Source organism: Pterocles gutturalis, unplaced genomic scaffold (assembly GCF_000699245.1).
Source record: "Pterocles gutturalis isolate BGI_N339 unplaced genomic scaffold, ASM69924v1 scaffold46785, whole genome shotgun sequence".
In the NCBI taxonomy this organism is placed as follows: Eukaryota; Metazoa; Chordata; class Aves; order Pterocliformes; family Pteroclidae; genus Pterocles; species Pterocles gutturalis.
The window spans coordinates 18,523-37,948 of NW_010142533.1; the positions used below are offsets into that span (position 1 = coordinate 18,523).

At 43.5% G+C, this 19,426-nt stretch overlaps 2 protein-coding genes across 2 annotated transcripts; both read left to right on the forward strand.

The window, feature by feature from the left end:
• The first annotated feature begins 396 nt into the window (after window positions 1-396).
• Window positions 397-6,254, forward strand: BGLAP (bone gamma-carboxyglutamate (gla) protein). The gene is made up of 4 exons (XM_010084390.1): window positions 397-463; window positions 2,449-2,484; window positions 4,486-4,555; window positions 6,125-6,254. Exons 1-4 carry the CDS (start codon window positions 397-399, stop codon window positions 6,252-6,254), a joined length of 303 nt encoding a protein of 100 aa, XP_010082692.1.
• A 3,581-nt stretch (window positions 6,255-9,835) lies between these two features.
• Window positions 9,836-12,831, forward strand: ART4 (ADP-ribosyltransferase 4 (Dombrock blood group)). Its single transcript, XM_010084392.1, has 3 exons — window positions 9,836-9,919; window positions 11,214-11,940; window positions 12,737-12,831. Exons 1-3 carry the CDS (start codon window positions 9,836-9,838, stop codon window positions 12,829-12,831), a joined length of 906 nt encoding a protein of 301 aa, XP_010082694.1.
• Window positions 12,832-19,426: the final 6,595 nt, after the last annotated feature.

Genomic DNA, 19,426 nt, shown 5'->3' on the forward strand with positions numbered 1-19,426 from the left:
ACATGAGAGAGCCCCATCACACGGAAAGAGCTGCTCTACTTCTGGGTCTGCTGGTTTCTCCCCTGGCTTTCCAGCAAGAAGCTGAATAACTTCCATGTTTATAATAAAACTGTTTTTTTTAATACAGTTGTTTTTCTCCAGCAGTCCCATTCAAAACACCAGATAAAATCTTCTGGAAATGCCACAAGGATGTCAAAATGACTGCCAGGACCTGACATCTCCTGGTCCAAAGGACAGGCTTTGTTTTGGAGCTCAGACACAGGAACACGAGCCAGAGCCCTGATCTCTCCAGCTGATCACAGGATATAAGCTGCTGCCCAAAAGCAAGTCCTGGAGAACCTCAGTAACCTCCAGGAAAGCTCTGAGGTTAGGGAGACCAGCGCAGCCAAAGAAGACATGAGGAGTCTGCTGGCACTGCTGGTTGTGACTCTGGCCCTGGCAGCGCTCTGCTGTTGTGAGAAAGGTAAGGGGATGTCATCTTGGGAAGGCTCTCAGGAGTGCTGCTCAACCCTGCAGCTTGCAGTCAGCCTCCTGTCAGTCTGGGAGAGATGCACAGCTTCGGGGGGAGGAGGTACACCACCAGCCATTGCACAACTTCGCATCTCTGCCTGAGAGACAGTGTCATGGATAGGAGAGGGCTTGGAGATAGAGAGCTTCACCTCTTGCTGGTCAATTTCTTCCACTGGTCAACATACCCCCAGTTGCACCACTGAATTGCGGCAGAGAATTCGAGCACTTTAATATATTCAAGTGTTAAACCAGTTTAGCATTTAGGTGAACTGGCAAAGGTATTGCTGGATGCTCACTTTTGAGTAAGAGGGTTGCACTGGAGGCAGATTTGTGTCAACCACAGGGAGAGGGATTTTGTGCCTGCCAGCCCTGGAGTGCTGTAGGATCACAGAGATAGGCACTGAGTCAAGCCTTCACCTGCAGGGAAGTGCGGGATGTGGAGAATTGCTGGAGGAAAAAAGCCTTCTACTGGTGACCTAAAAAAAAAGTGAGTTGTCTCATTGAAATAAGAGCACATCACACTTGAAGGTGATTTAGTGATGGTGGCTTCATGATGAAGAAATACTAATGTAGTGGCAGCTCTATAGTTGATGAAGAGAGACAGAAGCAGGGAGAGATCAGAAAAACAAGTGTTTTCTCCTTACAGCAGGAGAAGAGAAGCTGAGCAGGAGAGGGCCCTGTCTTTTCCTGTGTTATCTCATGCAGAGTTACATTTAATTCAATCATTGGCATCAGATATGTTATGATTCAATACTGGCAAATATATTTTGTTTGATCAGTGTTTTCCTTCTGTCAGTCTCTTTCTCACTTTTTCATTCTTGAGTATATATCTGCTTTTTTTTCAGTCATGATCACGTTCAGAATGCTTAATGGCCTTGGACTAAGTCTAATTTCATTTTTTTTTAATCCAAGAAATGTATACATTGCTTAAAAATAGAACTACACACAACTCTTTTAAACCAAAATTTTTATTTAATCACAGTTGTTATTTTTTTGGTCTCTAGAGTCCTCTTTCTGCCCATAAATACACTTATGCCAAATACCTGGTGGCCTGGGTGGAACTGACACTGCTGAAAAAAATATGATGAATTAGTGGAAGAAAAAAACCATGAAATAGGGCACTGTAGGAAAGCCAAGATTAGGAGACCTTCCATTTCTCTTAGAAGATGCTCTCCTTGGGTGTTTGCAGGGACCATTAAGGATTAAGGTTATGACTGAACACAGAAATACAGGGTGTAAATTCCTCTTGAGAGGGCTAGTGAGCCAGGTACCTCAACCCTGAGCCAGAAAGCTGTGAGGACAGAGTTGTTCCTAATTTTTGACCCTATTTCTCTTCCCTATCAATGGCTTGAGCTTTTCCCCTAGAGTTAAGGAAACCTCTGTTTCCGAAGATAGAGGAGATGCTCTATCAAAATTTCAAGGCCAGTCTGGATGGGGCCCTGGGCAGCCTGCTCTAGTGTCTGGCAACCCTGCCGACAGCAGGGGGGTTGTGACTAGATGATCTTTAAGGTCCTTTTCAACCTGGGCCATTCTATGATTCTGTGATTCTATGCTCAGCTGTCTTATGGTACTGTCCAAATTTGGGGTTTTGCACAAATGCTTCCCTAGGTCTAGCTGTCCCTGCCCTTAGCAAGGGTGGGGAAGGAGAAGGAGAAAGGTCTTCTTCCAGCTTCCACAGTGGTTATATATTTATGATGTTATTTAGTCTGGCTTAGAGGAAGTTGAAATTAAACAAATCCAAGAATAATGGGTGAATTTTGCTGTGGTGGAAAGGTTTATCTCTAAATGGTGGGTATTAATAAAACCCTTTTTGGGAGGACCAGATCTCCTGGGAAAGCTGGGGGAGCTCAACCCAGACAGCAGGCAGAGAGCTTCAGGTACAGAGTGGAGCAGAGGAGGAGGATTCACAAGGCAAACTCCTTCCTGTTTGTCTTGCAGATTCCAAAGACCCTTCAGCATCTCTCAGTGCTGCCGGTGAGTATATTGTTGTGATTGTTGCTCAGCTCCATTCTCCTGCATCTTCCTTCTTTCTCCCCTTTGACAGGTTCAAGGGGTGAACACGAACCATGCTGAGTCCCTCTAGCTGCTCCCTCTGCTCCCTCAGCAGGTCAGTCTGAGGTGCAGAAGCACCTGCAGCAGAGGGGCTGCCTTTCACAGCTGTGCGGGAAAGTGACAGGAGGAAGGTCAGCCTCCCTGCACCTGCAGCCTAACATCGCTCAAGGTGTGCTAGTGCCATAGCCTGTATCTTGACAACCCCTGAGCAGCCCCCAGGCAAGACACGAGTCCTGCAGGTTGTTAGCAGCTGGGTGCATCTTCCCTCTGTGAAACAGGGTGATGTGAGTGGAGCAATACAGCTGTCTTCCTGCTTCTCTGAGCTTGCCGCAGAGACCTGGAGACCTAGCCAGACTGCTGCGTTGCCAGAGAGCAGAACCTGCCCCAGGCCCTCTGGGCACTCGTGTTTTGGGTCTGCTGAGCATCCAGTCTGGTGTGCAGGATCACAGAGCAGAAAGTTCTGGTGCTGCACAGCAACAAGCTGTGACATCCCTGCCAAATCTCTCATCCTGGACAGCCTGAAAGCAAGTGCCTTCCTTGGCTGCTCCTGAGGGCTGCAGTCCCTCCTCTCTCAGGTCACCCGGGACATGGGGATTTGCACACCTTGGGATGTCCACAGCTTTTGCAGCAAGCTGATCCTGGAAGAGATTTATATGGAAAATCCCCCTCATTCTTCTCTGTCTCTCCTTTCTCACACCTCAAAGCATAATATTGCTGCTGGGAGCATGAAAGCTGGTATTTCTCCGGTGAGCCAATACAAACACAGATTGGGAAAGAGAAAAAAAAAAATGCAAAGAGTGTTCAGGGAAAGGTGGTGATTTCTGACAGCTCATTAATTGGCAGTTTCTGTATGGCTGGTATTTTGATCCAGCCATACAGCTAAACCCCAGCTTGCTCCAGAGGGGGGCACCAGAAACGTGATCAAACACCCCATAGTGATGAGGGAAGGGCATAAACCCCACCATCTCCCCACAGGCAGAGGTTTTAGAAACTGTGTTGCCCCAGAGGCAGTGACAATTTTCCAATTTCTCTGCTAAAACATGTGTTGGAGTGCAGCTGCCTGTGTTGCTGGTGTGTTGGCATCTGTGCACACCTCTCCTGGTGTGGGTCCATCCCATGGAGCAAGGCTGTGCTGTGCTGAGCCCTGGCTGGGGGACGAAGTGGCTCTACCTGCTGTTTGTGGGGTGCTCTGCAGCACCTGGGTGTTTGCACAACCTCAAATCCAAGGGAGCAAACAAGCAACTGTGCTGACACTGTGTGTTAGTGGAGACCAGGGGCCAATGCTGTCATGGCAGAAAGACCTCTCGTGTTCTCTAGGTGCCTGAACACCAGGATCTTTGGACCTCTTGGGGATATTTCTCCCTGGGTGGCATTTACTGTCATTATTTTATACCCTTTTATACCTTTCAGCTCTGCACATGTGAGCATTGGTATTTCTGTGTGCTGCCTGTTGGTTATGGCTCATTGGAGGTGTTCTAAGGCCTGTTGTCTGCGATCTCACATCTCTCTCAGTCTGAGTTAAAATATAGAAAGGAAGCCAAGACTCTGAAGTTATCCAGGCTAGGTGGAGAAGGTGCCATTCCCTTCATTTTCTTCTTATTTGTATTTTATGCTGTCATGACTTTGCCTTCTGCACATTTGCTATGGACTTATGTGATGCTATGTGATAAGGGGATGGGGTTTATGACAGAAAAGGCCCTTGCTCCATGCAAATCATAGAATCATTGGAGTGAGGAGGAAGCCCAGCTGTTGGGCTCTGAGTGGACAGTGGAGTGGGGAGACATGGACAAGCAATTAGGATTGGCTGTAGCAGTCATCTGCTTGTGAAGAGAGTAGACTGTCCATTTTCAGAGGTTAGACTGCTCTCTGTTTTGTGGAGACCATGGGCCTGCATCTCTAACCCGCTCTATTCTCTCTTGGTAGGCATCAAGATCAGAAAGGAAGATGCCAATGCCTTTGTGAAGAGGCAGAAGAGATCCAGTCTGTATGAACGGTAACAACTCAGGAGTTAGGCTGAGCGCTCGACTCTGGACCTGTTCTGAAGAGGTGGTTGGAGGGCAATGGGATCTGACAAAGCATTAATTTGCTGCATGTTTATGTTATTACCTTCATGTGTAGAAGCAAAAACATTGGAGATGCTAATTGATAGATAAATGGTTATTTTTTCATAAACAACCTTTTGAGAACTCATAGCTGGACTCTGTTATTCCTCCCAGGAAGACAGTACTAGCTGTTTGGGTAGCCATAGGGACAGCAGGATACCAGTTAGGAGCTGCTCTAACCTGCAGGGTCGTCAGAGCCAATTTCCAGGATAACGAGCATCACAGAGCCTCGGTCATTGTCTCTGGCTCCCCACAAAGGAAGCACAGCTCTGTAGAAGGGATGAGACTAGATCAGATTGTTTGTTCTTTCTGAAGCTATAGATCCTACATCTATTTGTGCAGAAATCCTAGGCACAAAGATTTGGAGAAATCCTAGCTATAAACATTTGGAGAAATTTGACGTAATGAAAGAATGTTCTTCACATATTTCCTGGAAGAGGTTGTTAAGCCACTGTTTCATGTAAGCCTGTGCAAAAAGCATTTTTATTCAATCTGTCTTTGTACTGGAAGGATAATGTTTATAGACATAAAGATTGGGAGGCCCCATCTGTAGAGCAGAGGATCAGAGTATTGTAGCAGAGGGACTGGCTGATGTTTAATCACCTGCAGTGATTAAAACCAAGATGAAATTCAGTAGCAGCAACTGTACTGTCTGTACTGACTACCAACTTATAGGTGGGCCATTGTAAAAGTAGTTTCTGCTATAAGCATTTATCAGGAAGGAGTGAAGTACAGAGACCTCCCAGTGTATTATTTGATCACAAGGTAAGGTTAGTCTGGAAATATGGATGGAAAAAATGGAATTCAAGGGTGCTGCAGAGTATTTCCATTACAAAAATAAAGGAAAAATACATGAAATGGTGGTGGTGTGTACAGTCTTCAGGAAAGCTTTACCAAACCTAGAAGAGAAGCTGAGAAGGGCATCCAGAGTGTACAGCTGAGACTAAAAGATTTCAGCTTGCTTAGCCTGGAAAAACAAAAGCTGAGTGGGGATAGTGTTGCTGTCTGCAACAGAAGCGATGATGATGAGAGGAAACTGCTTAAGCTAAAGGAAAACAGTGGCTAGTGGGAAAGTGAGCAGAAGAGGAGTGCAAATAAAGGTAAGCAGGAAATAATAAAATAAATACATAATAAAGTAAATAATAACAACAACAACAAGATTCCTGGGTAGGAAGGGAATGGGGGTTGGGGACAGAAAAACCACCCTAACTGCTTCTGTGGTCTCCTTTGCTGATAAAACCCCAAGAGCAATTGCTTTAAATTGTGTTCAGTTACAGTTTTTTCCAGCATTGTTCAAGTAGTTTAATCCCATATAAGCAGACGTTTAACTTGCCATGAGAAGTCTCCTGTTGGGGCACCCTGGGGAATCACTCTTATCATGTCAGTGTCAGGGGTGTGAACCCTCTCCAGCTGCATCGACAGAATCTGCAGAATGGCATCTCTTTCTTTGTCCACTCCAGGTACTTTGAATATTACAAAAGCCCAATGGAGCAGATGCATGAGCGCTGTGAAAACTACCCCCCCTGTGACTATCTCTCTGATCAAATAGGATTTTCCATGGCCTACAACCGTTACTTTGGGAGATACTAAGGATGGGATGGTCACTTCGTTCATTTGGCTTGGGATGACTCTGAACTCCCTCAGGAGAAAGAAGGTTGTGGGTGGGAAGGAGACAAGAAAAACATCTATACTGGGGCCTTCTTGACTTGTCTCCCTAACCAGCTGGAACACCAAGGCAATAATTATCCTATTTGTTGAGCTTGCATTAGCTTTATTGCTTTAATCAAAAAAGTTTCTCTTCACTTCTCTTTTGTGGTATTTCGAGCCTCACCAGAAATGACTGAGAAGACTCAATGTCTTACATCTTTCCATTTGAATCCCCAGGACACAATAAGTGAAAAAATTGTGATTCCCCACAAGAAAATCAATGTATATCTTAGAAACATAACAAGACTTTGTCTTCTTCTGAAAAATGCATAAGGATTATAGAAGGAGGATGTCACTAAATGTGTCAAGTGTGACGGATCTGATCCTGGGATACTCAGTGGGAAGAAGGGGGAATGGCTGCCTCCTGGTACGATGACTAGGAATGTTCGGTATTTTCAGTTAGAATAGTCACCCTGAATATGTGCCAATGTAGGATCATTGTACAAGGATAGAAGTGTGGAAATACTGTTGCATAGTCAGAAATCAGTTTCTGGTACACTCTTCTGATTATGCTGTCACAAAACTTGCCTGTATAACAAAACCAGAAAAATCCCCAAAGGTGTGTTTGAGGAGTCCTTTTAGATGAGCCCTTCCTTTTGTATGCTGCATTCAGTGACTGTAAAAAGTAAATTGTAAATCTCTCATTATTTTTCTCATGATTAGTTTCTGATGAAACTGAATGTACCCAAGCAGAACAAAAAAATTTATCTGTTCCTCTCTGATGCTTTAGCATTTATGCTTAAAACTCAAATTGCCTAAACAGCTCCCAAAAAAGCAAACAAACAAACAAACAGCAATAAACTTCATGAAATAAACAAAAATAAATGGATGGATTGAAGCTGACTCAGCATTTGGTTTATTCAAGGCAGCTTGTATCTGTCTCATATATATATATATAAATATGTGTGTACTTATATATACATATCCTCTTCCCTCTGCACTACTTAATTCAGTCCCTTTGTATGAATATTATACCTTTGAAACTTTCTGCACAGCCTCCCCTCATGTGCTCTGTCAGCTTTCCTTCCCTGAGAGGTAGATGGCAGATCTCATCTTCAAGGTCAGGGACTGCTGACCCTCGGGATACTGAGAAAGACCTGATCTCTCTGGTTGTGTATAAACTGGTGCAGCCATCCTCAGCTGCTGACTGCAATAAATACTGCTTATGTAAAGCAGGTTGGTGTGCTGTTTCTCTCTGTTCCTCTGTACAACCTTTATCTGCGGTTAGGGATGCCTAGAAGATAAAGCCTGTTCCTCCAAACCCTGAAGAGCAGGATCCAGGTGCATGAGCCTTCCTTCTCCACTCCTGTGCCCCAACGTGAACTGGAACTGACTACACTGAAATTCAGGTCATAGTCCCAGTACACCATGAGAGTGAGGGAGAGGAGGACCAGGCTTTTCCCAGCTCACCACCCACCAAGTTCAGCATTTCCCTGAAAGACCTTGCTTTGAAGTAAAGACATGGGATAAGTCCACAGAGATGGCTGCTGGTGTGAGTGTGAGCATCTCTTGTTTGGCAAGCTGCTATGACTCGTACCGCCTGTGCTGATCTTGGCCAAGGGGAAAACAGTTAATAAACAGTTACCTCTGCTCGTTGTGGTCAAACACCCGAGACTGGTTTCTCTATTGGCATAAACTGATAGGGCTTCACAGCTCACAGCAAAATTTTCCTCTGAACACCATCTAGTGAAAATGAACAAAGCGCTCACTGAAAGCAGTGAAAATTTTGCTGGGAAAAATACTAGAGAAATCAGTGAAATACTAATATTTGCTGTACTAACAAGTTAGGGGGTTTGTTGTTGTATGGTTTTGTTTGCTAAAGAAGAAAATCAAGCCTCCTGTCTATATTTGCATCTTTCTGTTAGTTTTGTGCTTTTCTCTTGCTTTCAGTAAATATTTTTTTTTGGGGGAAGTTGCACGCAAAGGCCTTCATCATGTCATCTGCTCTGTGTCACCAGATCTCTGTATGGGCTGAAGTCATCACAGCCTTTGGGAGATCTGAGTGCACGAATCAGATTACAAATTTACTGCTGGAATGGAGGAATTTGATTTTCACCTGATCAATGCAAATTTAAGTACCATTACAAATCCTCTGCTGCCGTCTTATGGCCATTTTATTTATTGCCATCCGATAAATAGTACATTATGTTGCTTCTGAAGCATCTGAAAAGGTAAATCCAGGGGGATTTCTTCCTGATTCACTTTATACTACAACATATGCTAAGATGCCAGGAAGGAAAAACAGGGACATAATCTGCAACTGGATTATATGCAGCTGAATTGATAGTGACTCTGACATTCTAGCAGGGTTGTTTTTCCTGATTGTCAAGTTCCTGCTGGTGCCTGTCACAGTTCAGCTCCTTTTTATCTCTACATAAATGGAAGAGAAGATGCCTCTAAATCAATTCACAACCTCTTCCCTGGACTCACTTTTAGCAGTTGAAATACAGCCCAAGACGATAGAGCAATTTAAAGAAGAAGTAGATAGGCTGCATTTATTGCTTTGTATCATCCTTCATGTCATCATCTCGTATTACCAGTGGCTGCAGAAATTGTCAGCAGCATCAGCTGGTTCAGTGTTATAGATCGCTTTGAAAGCAACCCAATATTACACCTTTATGTCATCTCTCACTTGATTTCAGCAATATTCAGCAAATGCTCTCTGTCCACAGAACGCAAGCAGCTGCACAGACATCTCTTTTCCCAGGGAATCATACCATGACCACAAGTGTCCCCCTCACCCAGCCTATCACTAGCAGGCAGTGGAAAATGGACTTCACTTCTCTGTAGTCAGAGTCTTTTATTGGGAAGGGTGACTGGAAAGCAGCTCCTAGAGAGGCATTAGTCACAGTATATAATCTGTATTTACACACTCATTCTGAGTGTGCCAAATGTAAACAGGTCAACACAGTGCCACTCTGCAGTGGTGTAAGAGTAGGATTGGCTGCACATTACTAGAAACCAGGGGGAGCTGAGGAGAAGGACAGTTACTTTATCTCTGCTTCCAGATGGGATCCCAACCTACCATGCATTTCTACATTGCCTTTATCAGAGCTCTGCACTTCTTTAAAAGGGCTTTTTAAACTTTTGACCAAGGAGTTCTCTCCACCTCATCCTGACAAATCACTCCCCGGGAAGAACTGCTCTAGACTTCTCCAACCCAGAGTTTTCTTCCTTTTTGCAAGAACAAGAACACCAGATACCTTGAAATTAAGAAAACTATCAAGGTGAAGGACACCTACACCAGCTGGAGTTGGTGCAACCAGACCCTTCTTTATGGATTGTGGGCACACTTCTACCAGTAAATTGTCTGATCAATGACTTCTGAATTGCTGTAAGAATCTGGTGAATGATCTTTGGTTGAAGAATTGCCACCCAAACCTGAGTGCAAATTACAAACAGCAGAATTTTCCAGTTCAAGAAAAAAAAGGGAAAAAGATGTAAATTACCTTTACTTGAACAACATGTTTGTTACAGTGTCTCTAGTGGACTCTAAGATGCCAGTGCTGCTGGCCAGACTTCCGTTGCTGATCTCCTTGAAAATGCTGGTAAAAGGGGTAAACATTGCTCTTTATTTGAAATGTTGAAATTGCTTATCCCACTGAAATAAACTTTTTTTTTTTTTTTTCCATTTGAAACATGTTTTTTAAGGAGCTTTGGGTTCAGTTTTGTCTTCTGCTTTCAGTTGCTTTGTTCCATTTCTTACCTGTCCTAATTCCTTTTAACTACTTGGTTGGAAATTTCCTCTTGTTTGGAGACAGATAGTTTCCCACAGTGTGTTTGTGAGTAGATCTCATGGAATTATTCCTCTCCTTTTCCAGACTGTCTCAGCTGATGCTCTGACAAAATCAGTGTGGTTTTGGATGGGACAGTGACAATATTGCTTTATTTCTTGTGACTGCCTTTTAGCTTTCCCTCAAAGCAATGACGGTATCATGGAGAAATAAACTGAATCCCTGTAGTTTATGGGCCAGTGTAACTTCAGAGACTAAGAAAGGTATCAATTTGGTTATGTGTCTAGGATGAATATTTGTGATGAAGTGAATATCTACTTGTAGAATTCAAGTAACTATCAACTGACTACAGTACTTTACTAGTTTACTCAGAGATCAAAAAGCAAAAAGAACAATGACATAACTCACACCAATTCTTAGATCTTATTACACAAGATTTTTTATTAATTAGAAATGCTAGAAACAGAAAACTAGTGTGTCATTTCATAGGCAGAATATATTAGAGGTTATTTTCCTGTTATAGCACCCAGTTGTGTAAATCCTTACTCGTGTGTTTAATTTTTATTTACATGATAAATCCAGATGGCTTCACTGAGACAAACTGGACGAACAAATGTTTTGGCACATTGATACTATATTGTCCTTTTCTCTGGAGTCAAAACGTGTTCGAGAGGTACAACAACACAGAAAGAAGAAATTCACCTCTGAGAGTGTTCAGGCTGCACTGCCCCTAGCACATTGTTTTGCTTATTCTTTTCCTCTTCAAAACCACTTATCAATCATGAACAGAATATTGAAATAAATGGACCATGGGTCTGTCCTGCAGGCTCTGTACCCTTGCCCTCTGAAAGGCCAAATTTCCTGAAGTTTTTAATACCACTGACACATCAAGTAAGAACTCTGGCATGCTGGCTGGCATTTTCCTGAGGTGGGGCTTCAACAATAACCTGAGGTTGCTCAGGAAGGTCTTGTCAAAGATTCTGACCTTCTGTGCTTGCTCTGACAATAATGGCAAAGAGGCAAGAAGAGGGTAGGAAAAAAATTGGCTTGCATCCATAGAGATACACAAAAGGTTCACATTTCTGATGCTAATCTTCATTTGTTGCAGGCTGAGTCTCATCTCATGATGGATATGGCTCTGCATTCCTTTGATGACCAGTATCTGGGGTGCAGAGAGCAGGTGATGGAAGAACTGAAGCGAGGAGACTATTTCCAAAAAGAAATAGCTGCTAACAAGGACTATTTGAGTCTCTGGAAAAAGGCTCAGGAGGCTTTATTAAAGAGCCCTGTAAGACTCCTGAGGGAGATGCATGAGAGCCATGCCATAGTCCTCATGGCTTACACCATGAACTCTTCCCTGCACTCTCAGCTGAACTGGGCCACATCTACAGCAGGAAGCTCTCCAGAGAACTACAGACACAACTTCAGCTTCAAATACTTTCATTTTTATCTAACAACTGCTATCCAGATAATGAAGCAGTGGCAGACCAGCAAGGAGAGCATGGGGAAACGTAAGTGCTACCGGGTGCATAGGGGTGTGAAAGACTTATATATTGAGGCCATGGTAGGCAGCAGGGTGCGATTTGGCCGTTTCACCTCCACCTCCCACCTGTGGAATGAAGCCCAGAAGTTTGGGAATGAAACTTTGTTCACGGTGACCACTTGCCTGGGAGCAGCTGTTCAAGGCTTTTCTTACTACACATCTGAGAAGGAAGTCCTCATTCCCCCTTATGAGATATTCCTTGTTAAAAGCTTCTTTCGGACACAGCACGGTAACCGTCTGCATCTGCATTCTGTGGGGAACTACAGCAAGTACCACTGCCAGCTCATGGAAGGTATTATAGACAGCCTTTCATGCAGGGCAGGTGCAGGACAGTCTGGTCACAAGTACCCCAAGCAGCCCTCACCAGCTGCACCTACATGGGGCCATACTCAAGGCCAAATCCATAGCTTTGCCCGCTGTGTTTGCCTACGAGAGCCATATGACCCAGTTTTCATCTGTCATGAAACCCGGGAGCACTCTGCAGCTCACTACAGATTAAAATCCATCTGATACACAGCAGGTCTCAGGGTTCTCTGCAGCCTCCATTTATCCCACCTGCCATTGCAAGGATGTTGCAGGACCCAAGTATTTGGGTCCCCAGCATTCCTACTGCAAGGGCATGTGGGATTTGAAGGCAGCTTGAATCCACTTATTTATTCTGGTGGCTTGCAAGGCTGCTACACTTCAAGCCTCAGGACAAAACTATTGCTGCTTCAGTTGTGTTTTCTCTCCTGTGGAAGAAGGGAGGAAAGGTATCCTTTGGCAAAGAGTACACTGCGAGTATCCTGGCTGCAGAGATAACTATTCTGTGCTGGAAGACCTCACTGGGCTTGTTCCACAGCCCTGTCCTTCTGTGAGTCCACCACCAAAACAGGACTCTTGCTTTTGTCTCTCTGAACAACAGTGTGTGAATGCAACCTTTGAGCACAAAATATAATTCAGGAATAAGAGTTTGCGCCTGGAGCTAAGCCAAAGTAGTAGGTAGACTTGAGGAAACGGCTTTCTGGGCAAAGGCTGCATTAGCAAGTGCAGGAAGCTTTAGGCAGGCAAAAGAGTTCTAAATGACTGCTCTCATTACTTTCTTTCAGCTTCAAGAAGCAAGAACAGTGGTTCCACAGCCCTCGCCTCTACTGTTCTTCCTAGTGTAGTTGGAGTTTTCATGTGTTTGGTCTGCAATGACTGATTCTCTGGCTGCATCCAGATATATACACTTGAATAGTGGGCAAAAAGACTTCACAGGAAATCAGTATCTGGAGTTCCTGTTGCCACAGAAGGTTCAACCTTCCCTTTGCTTTCAGCTGCAGCTCTCCATCTGAGACTGGAACATTCAGCCTACTTCATCAGAACAGGCATTCCCTCGACTAATTCAGGTAGGAGGGCAGTAATCTATGGCCTTTCTGAAGAACAGGACAGTGACACCCTTCACTGTAGGTAGCTTTTCCCTTAGGCATTCAGGAAAGACACACAAGGATTTTGGACTCTTCACAGATCTCCTAGTACCTTTATTTTTAGTGAGAAAGAGTCTGTCTGTGGGATGCAAAAGGCACCATGGTGGTAAAGTCCTCTGAGCGCAGGGTCCCAGGGGACAGCACAGTCTGTGGCTGCTGCGCAGTGGTCTTTCCCCGCTGCTTGACCCCAAGCACCAAAGCCATAACCTCACCTCAAGCTGACTGCATCTCACACATGGGGGACAGAAGCACAAAGCTGCCTTGGGACATGAACTTATCAGCAGAGGAGCACAAGACTTGTCAGACCTGTCTTCAGCTTTCATGTTCAACTTTAGCATTTATTCTGAAAATCTCAGGCAGATCCTGTGTTCTTAACAGTACTCTAGTGGCTGATGGATACATGCTGGTCATTTCATGCTGGAAGGAGAGCTGGTGGAGCCCACTGCTGTCTTTATGGGTATTGGATATGACTGAAATTAATTTACCTGCCTTTCTTCTTTGCTGGTCTGCAATGTCTAATGCTGGAGGTTGAATCAGCATCACGAATTGGAAGTTGAACATAAAATTTAGCTATAGACTCCTCTCACTGTTATGCATTCATTCAGCATTTCTGGAGCCTTAGAAACCCGAGGTAGAACAGCTATGAAGTTCTCCCATCTCCAAAAAATAACAGTGTGGAAATTATAAGAAATATTTCTGCCTGCAATTCCCCTTTCCAACACACCTTGCTTGCTTCTTCACCCGGGTCCGTCACCCCCACTGACACTAGCCCTGGGCTGAGGTTAGTCAGAAAGGTTATCTCACTGGTCCAAGGAGACTAGTCACGGTGATTTAACTTCTCAGTGGAGCCATCAAATAATTGAACTGAAACTCACTGACACATTTCACAAATGACCCCAGCTTTCAGTCACTCACTGCTGATCTTGGCAGGAAGCTAGAGTTCCGTATTCACCACACCCTGTCTGAAACAATAAGCAACAAGTTAGTTATCCAAAAGAGATCTGAATATAAGAGGACTGCATAAGTTGCCTATCAGCTGGTTAGTTAAAAGTAAGGACAGCCAAAAGCACCTGTGTGAACTGCTTGACTCTCAGAGCAGCTCCATATAAGCTTGGTGCTGCCATTCCCTTGGAAATACTGTGGGAACAAATGCAGAACTTAGCACATGAGATATATTAGCATTAAAAATGTAGGCACTTTAGGAATGTAGATGTCTTCAGGCTTTAGCACATTAAATGGAGGAGTCTGAGGCTCTGCATCTTGTATATCAGATTTAGGTGTCTGCAATGTCAGGGGCCATCATCTAATTATCTAAAACCTAGTAACAAGTTCTGTGAAACTGAACTACTGCGCCTGGAATCCTAAAACATGGTTGCCCAGTTAGCTAAAACAGATTTAATACAGAACTGGTTTACTATTATCTTGTTTTCTATCTATATCTCATGTTACTTTCTTATTGCTCTTGGTTTACCAGTGATTTCAAATAATAAGTTGTCAGAACTTGATACTAAGCCCAGATTTCAAAAAAGAACGAAAATATTAGAAGCAGATGCTGCAGATACATCTTTTATGTGTGTTCAAACATGCTTAAACACTTTCCTATGCGAGAATTACAGGAACCAAGATGGATTTCTGATACATCAGCACATTTATGTTTCTTTCTGCTGAGCTGTTAGCAATGGGATGCAGGCTTCAACCATTTTAACACAAGTTTGGAATCCTTCACAAGGTGGCTTCAGCACCCTGAAAGCCTCCTCTAAGTAGTCAGCTGCTATTTTGATGCTTTTCTTGATGGATCTGTGTCCTCGAAGGATAGCCCGTAGGAAAACAAGAAATGAAGAGGAGCGGGGTAGAGAGCGAAGCCTGAGCTGTTGTGATGTTTCATTCAAGGAGGAGCTGCCTTCTGTAGTACTTGGTGTCTCATTTTGCTGCAGCATCTTCACAATATCAGCATAGTCCATGAGAAGTTCTGATACGTGGAGGGATAAGGCAGGTGAACTCAATAACTGATGAACAGCAGACTCTACTGCATCAGGGAAATTGTCATGTTTCAACAACACTGCAACAAATGCACCCGTGACGCTTTCTACGACCCCTTTGTAACTCTCATAAAGTTCCTTTACTGCAGTGATCTTGTCCTGCAGGGAGATGATGGGACCAGCAATCTTGGCATACAAATTGTGTCTGATGCTTTCCTGTACATCTTTGTCTTTTGGTTCCATTCTGGCTTGCATCTCTTTCAAAGCACTGACCAGGAGCTGCAGATTCTCTTTAACGCTGAAGTTTTCTTTTACTGACAGGATGGGGAAGTTGGTGCCAAGATGTGTATTGAGGAGTCGGAATACTGTGTTGGTCGAAGAGACATAGATGTACACTAAGTCATACAGATTCTGGCAGGCCCTGAGCAGCCTTTCTTTATCACCCTGAAAACCAAGGCGGGCTAACATTTCTGGAGTGGGTTCTGACTCTGAAAAGCAAACAGAGGAAATCCAGAAGACATAGAGGAATAAAACTGGATATATTTTCAGCTAGAATGTTACATTCCTGAAACCAATATTACAAATAATCAACCCACCTGACCCACCCTCACCCAAGACATTACAGTTAAAAGAAAACACAGAAAAAGCTCTTTACCAGCCTTTGCAGGGGTCTTACCAAGCAGGACAGCAAAATATGGTGTAAACAGCTGCAGGTATCGTAACTCTTATGGCTGCAGGAGGTGTGGCTCTGACCTTCAGCATGCCATCTGAAAAGCAATGGAAGTGCTGTAACTGAATTATTCTTGCCTTTTGGTGTTTACTGGTAAATCTATGGGAATCCTATCAAACAATCTACTTTACATCATCCTTAGAACTATAATCCTCCAGTTTTTATATATTGGTGGGTCTACACAAAATCAAACTCATATTCTGGGAAGGGGGCAATAGACACAGCAAAGTCAAAGACATCAGACATCTACATTCAAGAGAGAAAGTCACTGAAGACTGAGCAATGCAATGTTTTGTCAGGCTACAGTTTCCTGTGAAGTGAGTGACCCATATCTGGCAGTTCATACAGCAGCTAGATGTTGCAAGCAGTTCTTGATAGATGGAAGCACAAAACATTCCAAGAGGTAACGGTTATAAGCTGAAAGAGGGCAGATCTAGACTAGATACTAGAAATAAATTTGTCACTGTGAGGGTGGTTAACACTGGAAGAGGTTGCCCAGAGAAGCTGTGGATGCCCCATCCCTGGAGGTGTTCAAGGCCAGGCTGGATGAGGCTTTGAGCAACCTGGGCTAGTGGGAGGTGTGCGTGCCCATGACAGGGGTGTTGGAAACAGATGATCTTTAAGGTCCTGTCCAACCCTAACTGTTCTATGATTCTGTGATTCTCCTTGCTTGGGCTCCCATCTTGCTACTGTTCTGACTACTAAGGAAGTTATGTCCTTCTGCTTGCACCTAAGAGTTCTCCCAAGGCCAACTGCAGGAACAGTCCTGGAAGAGAATACAGCTGAGGGACTGTTCCTAATGCTGCCTTTGCTTGTGCCAGAGCCCTGGAAAGCCAGACTTGCTGCAACAGACATGTTTCATCAGCTATTGATGTGGTTAGGTGTGCAGTTAGATGTGTACAAGCAGTTGCAATTTCCCATCCCACTTCATACTTTTAATTCTCTCAGTGCTCAGCTCAACACTCTGCCTCTTCCTTCCTTTCCCCTCCCATGGCAGAAGTGGTCTGAAGTTGTCTGAAATAGGAAAATTGATTTTAGCCTCCACTGCTGTTCAGCCAGAGCTGGCTCTGGGGCTCCATGCCACTTCTTCCACTCTCTTGGCATCAGGAGAAGGGACCTGAGAAATTGCAGCAAAGAAGGCTGACAGGCACTCCAGATTAAGTCCTTCCCTTAAAACCTAATTGGTCTGAAACAATCACAATCTTCCCTGAAGCCCCAGAGTAAAGCAGGAACAAAAATGCTTACTTATTGTTTGAATTATTTTCTGTCACATTCCAAATGATGGAGACTCTTGAAGAGAAGAATTTGCATCCATAGCAAACCTTGAAAACCTGAAATCAGTTTCCAGCCTACATAATGTGACACAGAGGCAGCTGCCAGCCTGATCAATTCAGTCCAGTCCAATATTGGAAGAAGTATTTCAGGACTACGTGGCATTCTCAGTTAATAACAGGAGTCACAACTAATTGATGACTGCAGAAACGTATTAGTTACACCATTAGTGTTCTCCTTCAGCTCATCTTCTCATACCTACAGCTCTGAAAACAAGGTGAGTTTGGTACTCTGGTTCTGGGTTGAATTGCTCAGCTTTCAGGGGGAAACAAGCTGGCAATTGCAGAGTACTCATTTTATACTTGATCTTTTACTTCCACCTGAGAAACTCCACCATTCTCTACTGGGGAAGCAGCATTTGTGACCAGAGCCTAGTGAGCAGCAGGTCCATCTTTCTAAGCATCAGAGCATGAAAGATCTTTAGCTTGGATGAAGGCAGAAGTACGAGGTTGTCTTGCTGGGACAGACAAAGCCTGTTTTCACTGTCTGTGATATCTATTTTTCTATTTGTGTGGGACTGTTCAACTTTTCTTCCATAATTCACAGGTGTACAAAACCAGTCATGGCAACAATTCATTGTTTCACAGAATAGCTCCAAGCATTACTGTTTATTGCTTATACTCATAAACAATAGAAATTTATAAATACCAGTACAAAACCTAATCCTGTATCTGTATGAATGAAAAGTGCTGTCCTAAATGTTTTATGTTCTGAGAACAGCAAGTAATACTATCCCCTTTCAGCCATGGTACCTTTGGAACCAGATGGTACCTTTGTTGTAGGCAGGGGGATTCATGCTGTACCTATTCTGTCCAGAAACAGAAGGCGTTTGGAGGATCTAAAAACTGGGAACTAGCATTAAATAATCTAATCTAGGTCTAATCTGTTTTTAACAGAAATCTGTTAAAATTGGAAGGAAAGGCAAAGGAGGAAGAAAATGAGATGAATATGGGTATACATCACACAACAGAATTACTGACAAGCAGGCAGGCAACAGGACCCAGCTGAAACCCAGCCTCAGGATCCCTAACTCATCACATGCTGCTGGAAACCACCAGAGGAACACAGGGGAAAGAGGATGAAGTCACTGTCCCATACACATTTCAGCCGATTGCAGGAGCACTCAGACAAAATCAGGTAGGCAGTCTAAATGTTTAATTAGAAAGGTTCTGGAGAAAATCTCTCTGGAGCTGGAGAAATAGTCAGAAATACAGAAATATATGTGGCCTATGTAACTCTAGAAAGCAAATGTAAAAACTAGCAAAAGTGTTAATATGAAGAGTAAAAGGTAATTTTAGCATTAAGAGACATAAAGTCTAGAGCAGGTATAGGAAGCTGAAATAATCATTAGTAAAGAATAGATACTAAAAGTCACCTGTCTAGTACGTCAAATGTTTGTTGAAGTGCTATTCTTCTTACAACATTTTGTCTTCTGCATTTCTACAAATAAGGAAAAAACAAAAGACCTTTCAACAAAACGTCACTGGAGTGGAAAGGACCTAGTATCACACTGAGTCAGAGAGCAAGCCAGCGGCATCCCTGAGACAGGACTCATAAGAAAACATATCTTGCATTGGCATAGCTTTATGTTTCCTGAAAATCACAAACCTTTACTGTATATGTATTTTGCTCCCTCCAGCTTGAAGAAAAAAGAAAGATGTGTTAAAGAGTTTATTCTCTTGACAGAGCTACAAGGTAAGTGGCTGAAGGAAATGTACAGTACTGTGCAAAATATTGTGGAAACAATTGTCTTCAGACTGACTTGTATTTCAACACTGAGACTGAAAGTTGGCTAGGGGACTGTTGAAATAATTCTGTTTTTCTACAGTGATCTTGTGGGGGAGGGAGTACTTAGTAAAATACAGCTGGGTCAGTGTCAGATGATTTGCAGTTAGTAAAATACAGCTGGGTCAGTGTCAGATGATTTGCAGTTAGCAGATAATGCAAGCACTACAAAGGACCAAAATGATGCAAAGGTATCTTTTAAAGAAGAGAAATCTGGCTAGTCCCCTTACATATAACTGGTTGTAACTCTGTGATATGTAGGCATCAACAGCAAGAAGAGGTTTTTCTTGGAAAAATGCAAAGAACTCTGTAAAAGTGGCCCAGATTTGCAATAAGAGGGCTGAGACTGCAAAAGTACCAACAAAGAAATGAGTCATCCTACTCATTCATACATTGCCCCTGTTGCAAAGTAAGATATAAACATTTAAGTCAAAATAGTGCTAAAGCTTTTTTACTTTGCAGCTGGTGATGGGTTAAAGGGAAGTGGCAAAGAGTTGATTACAG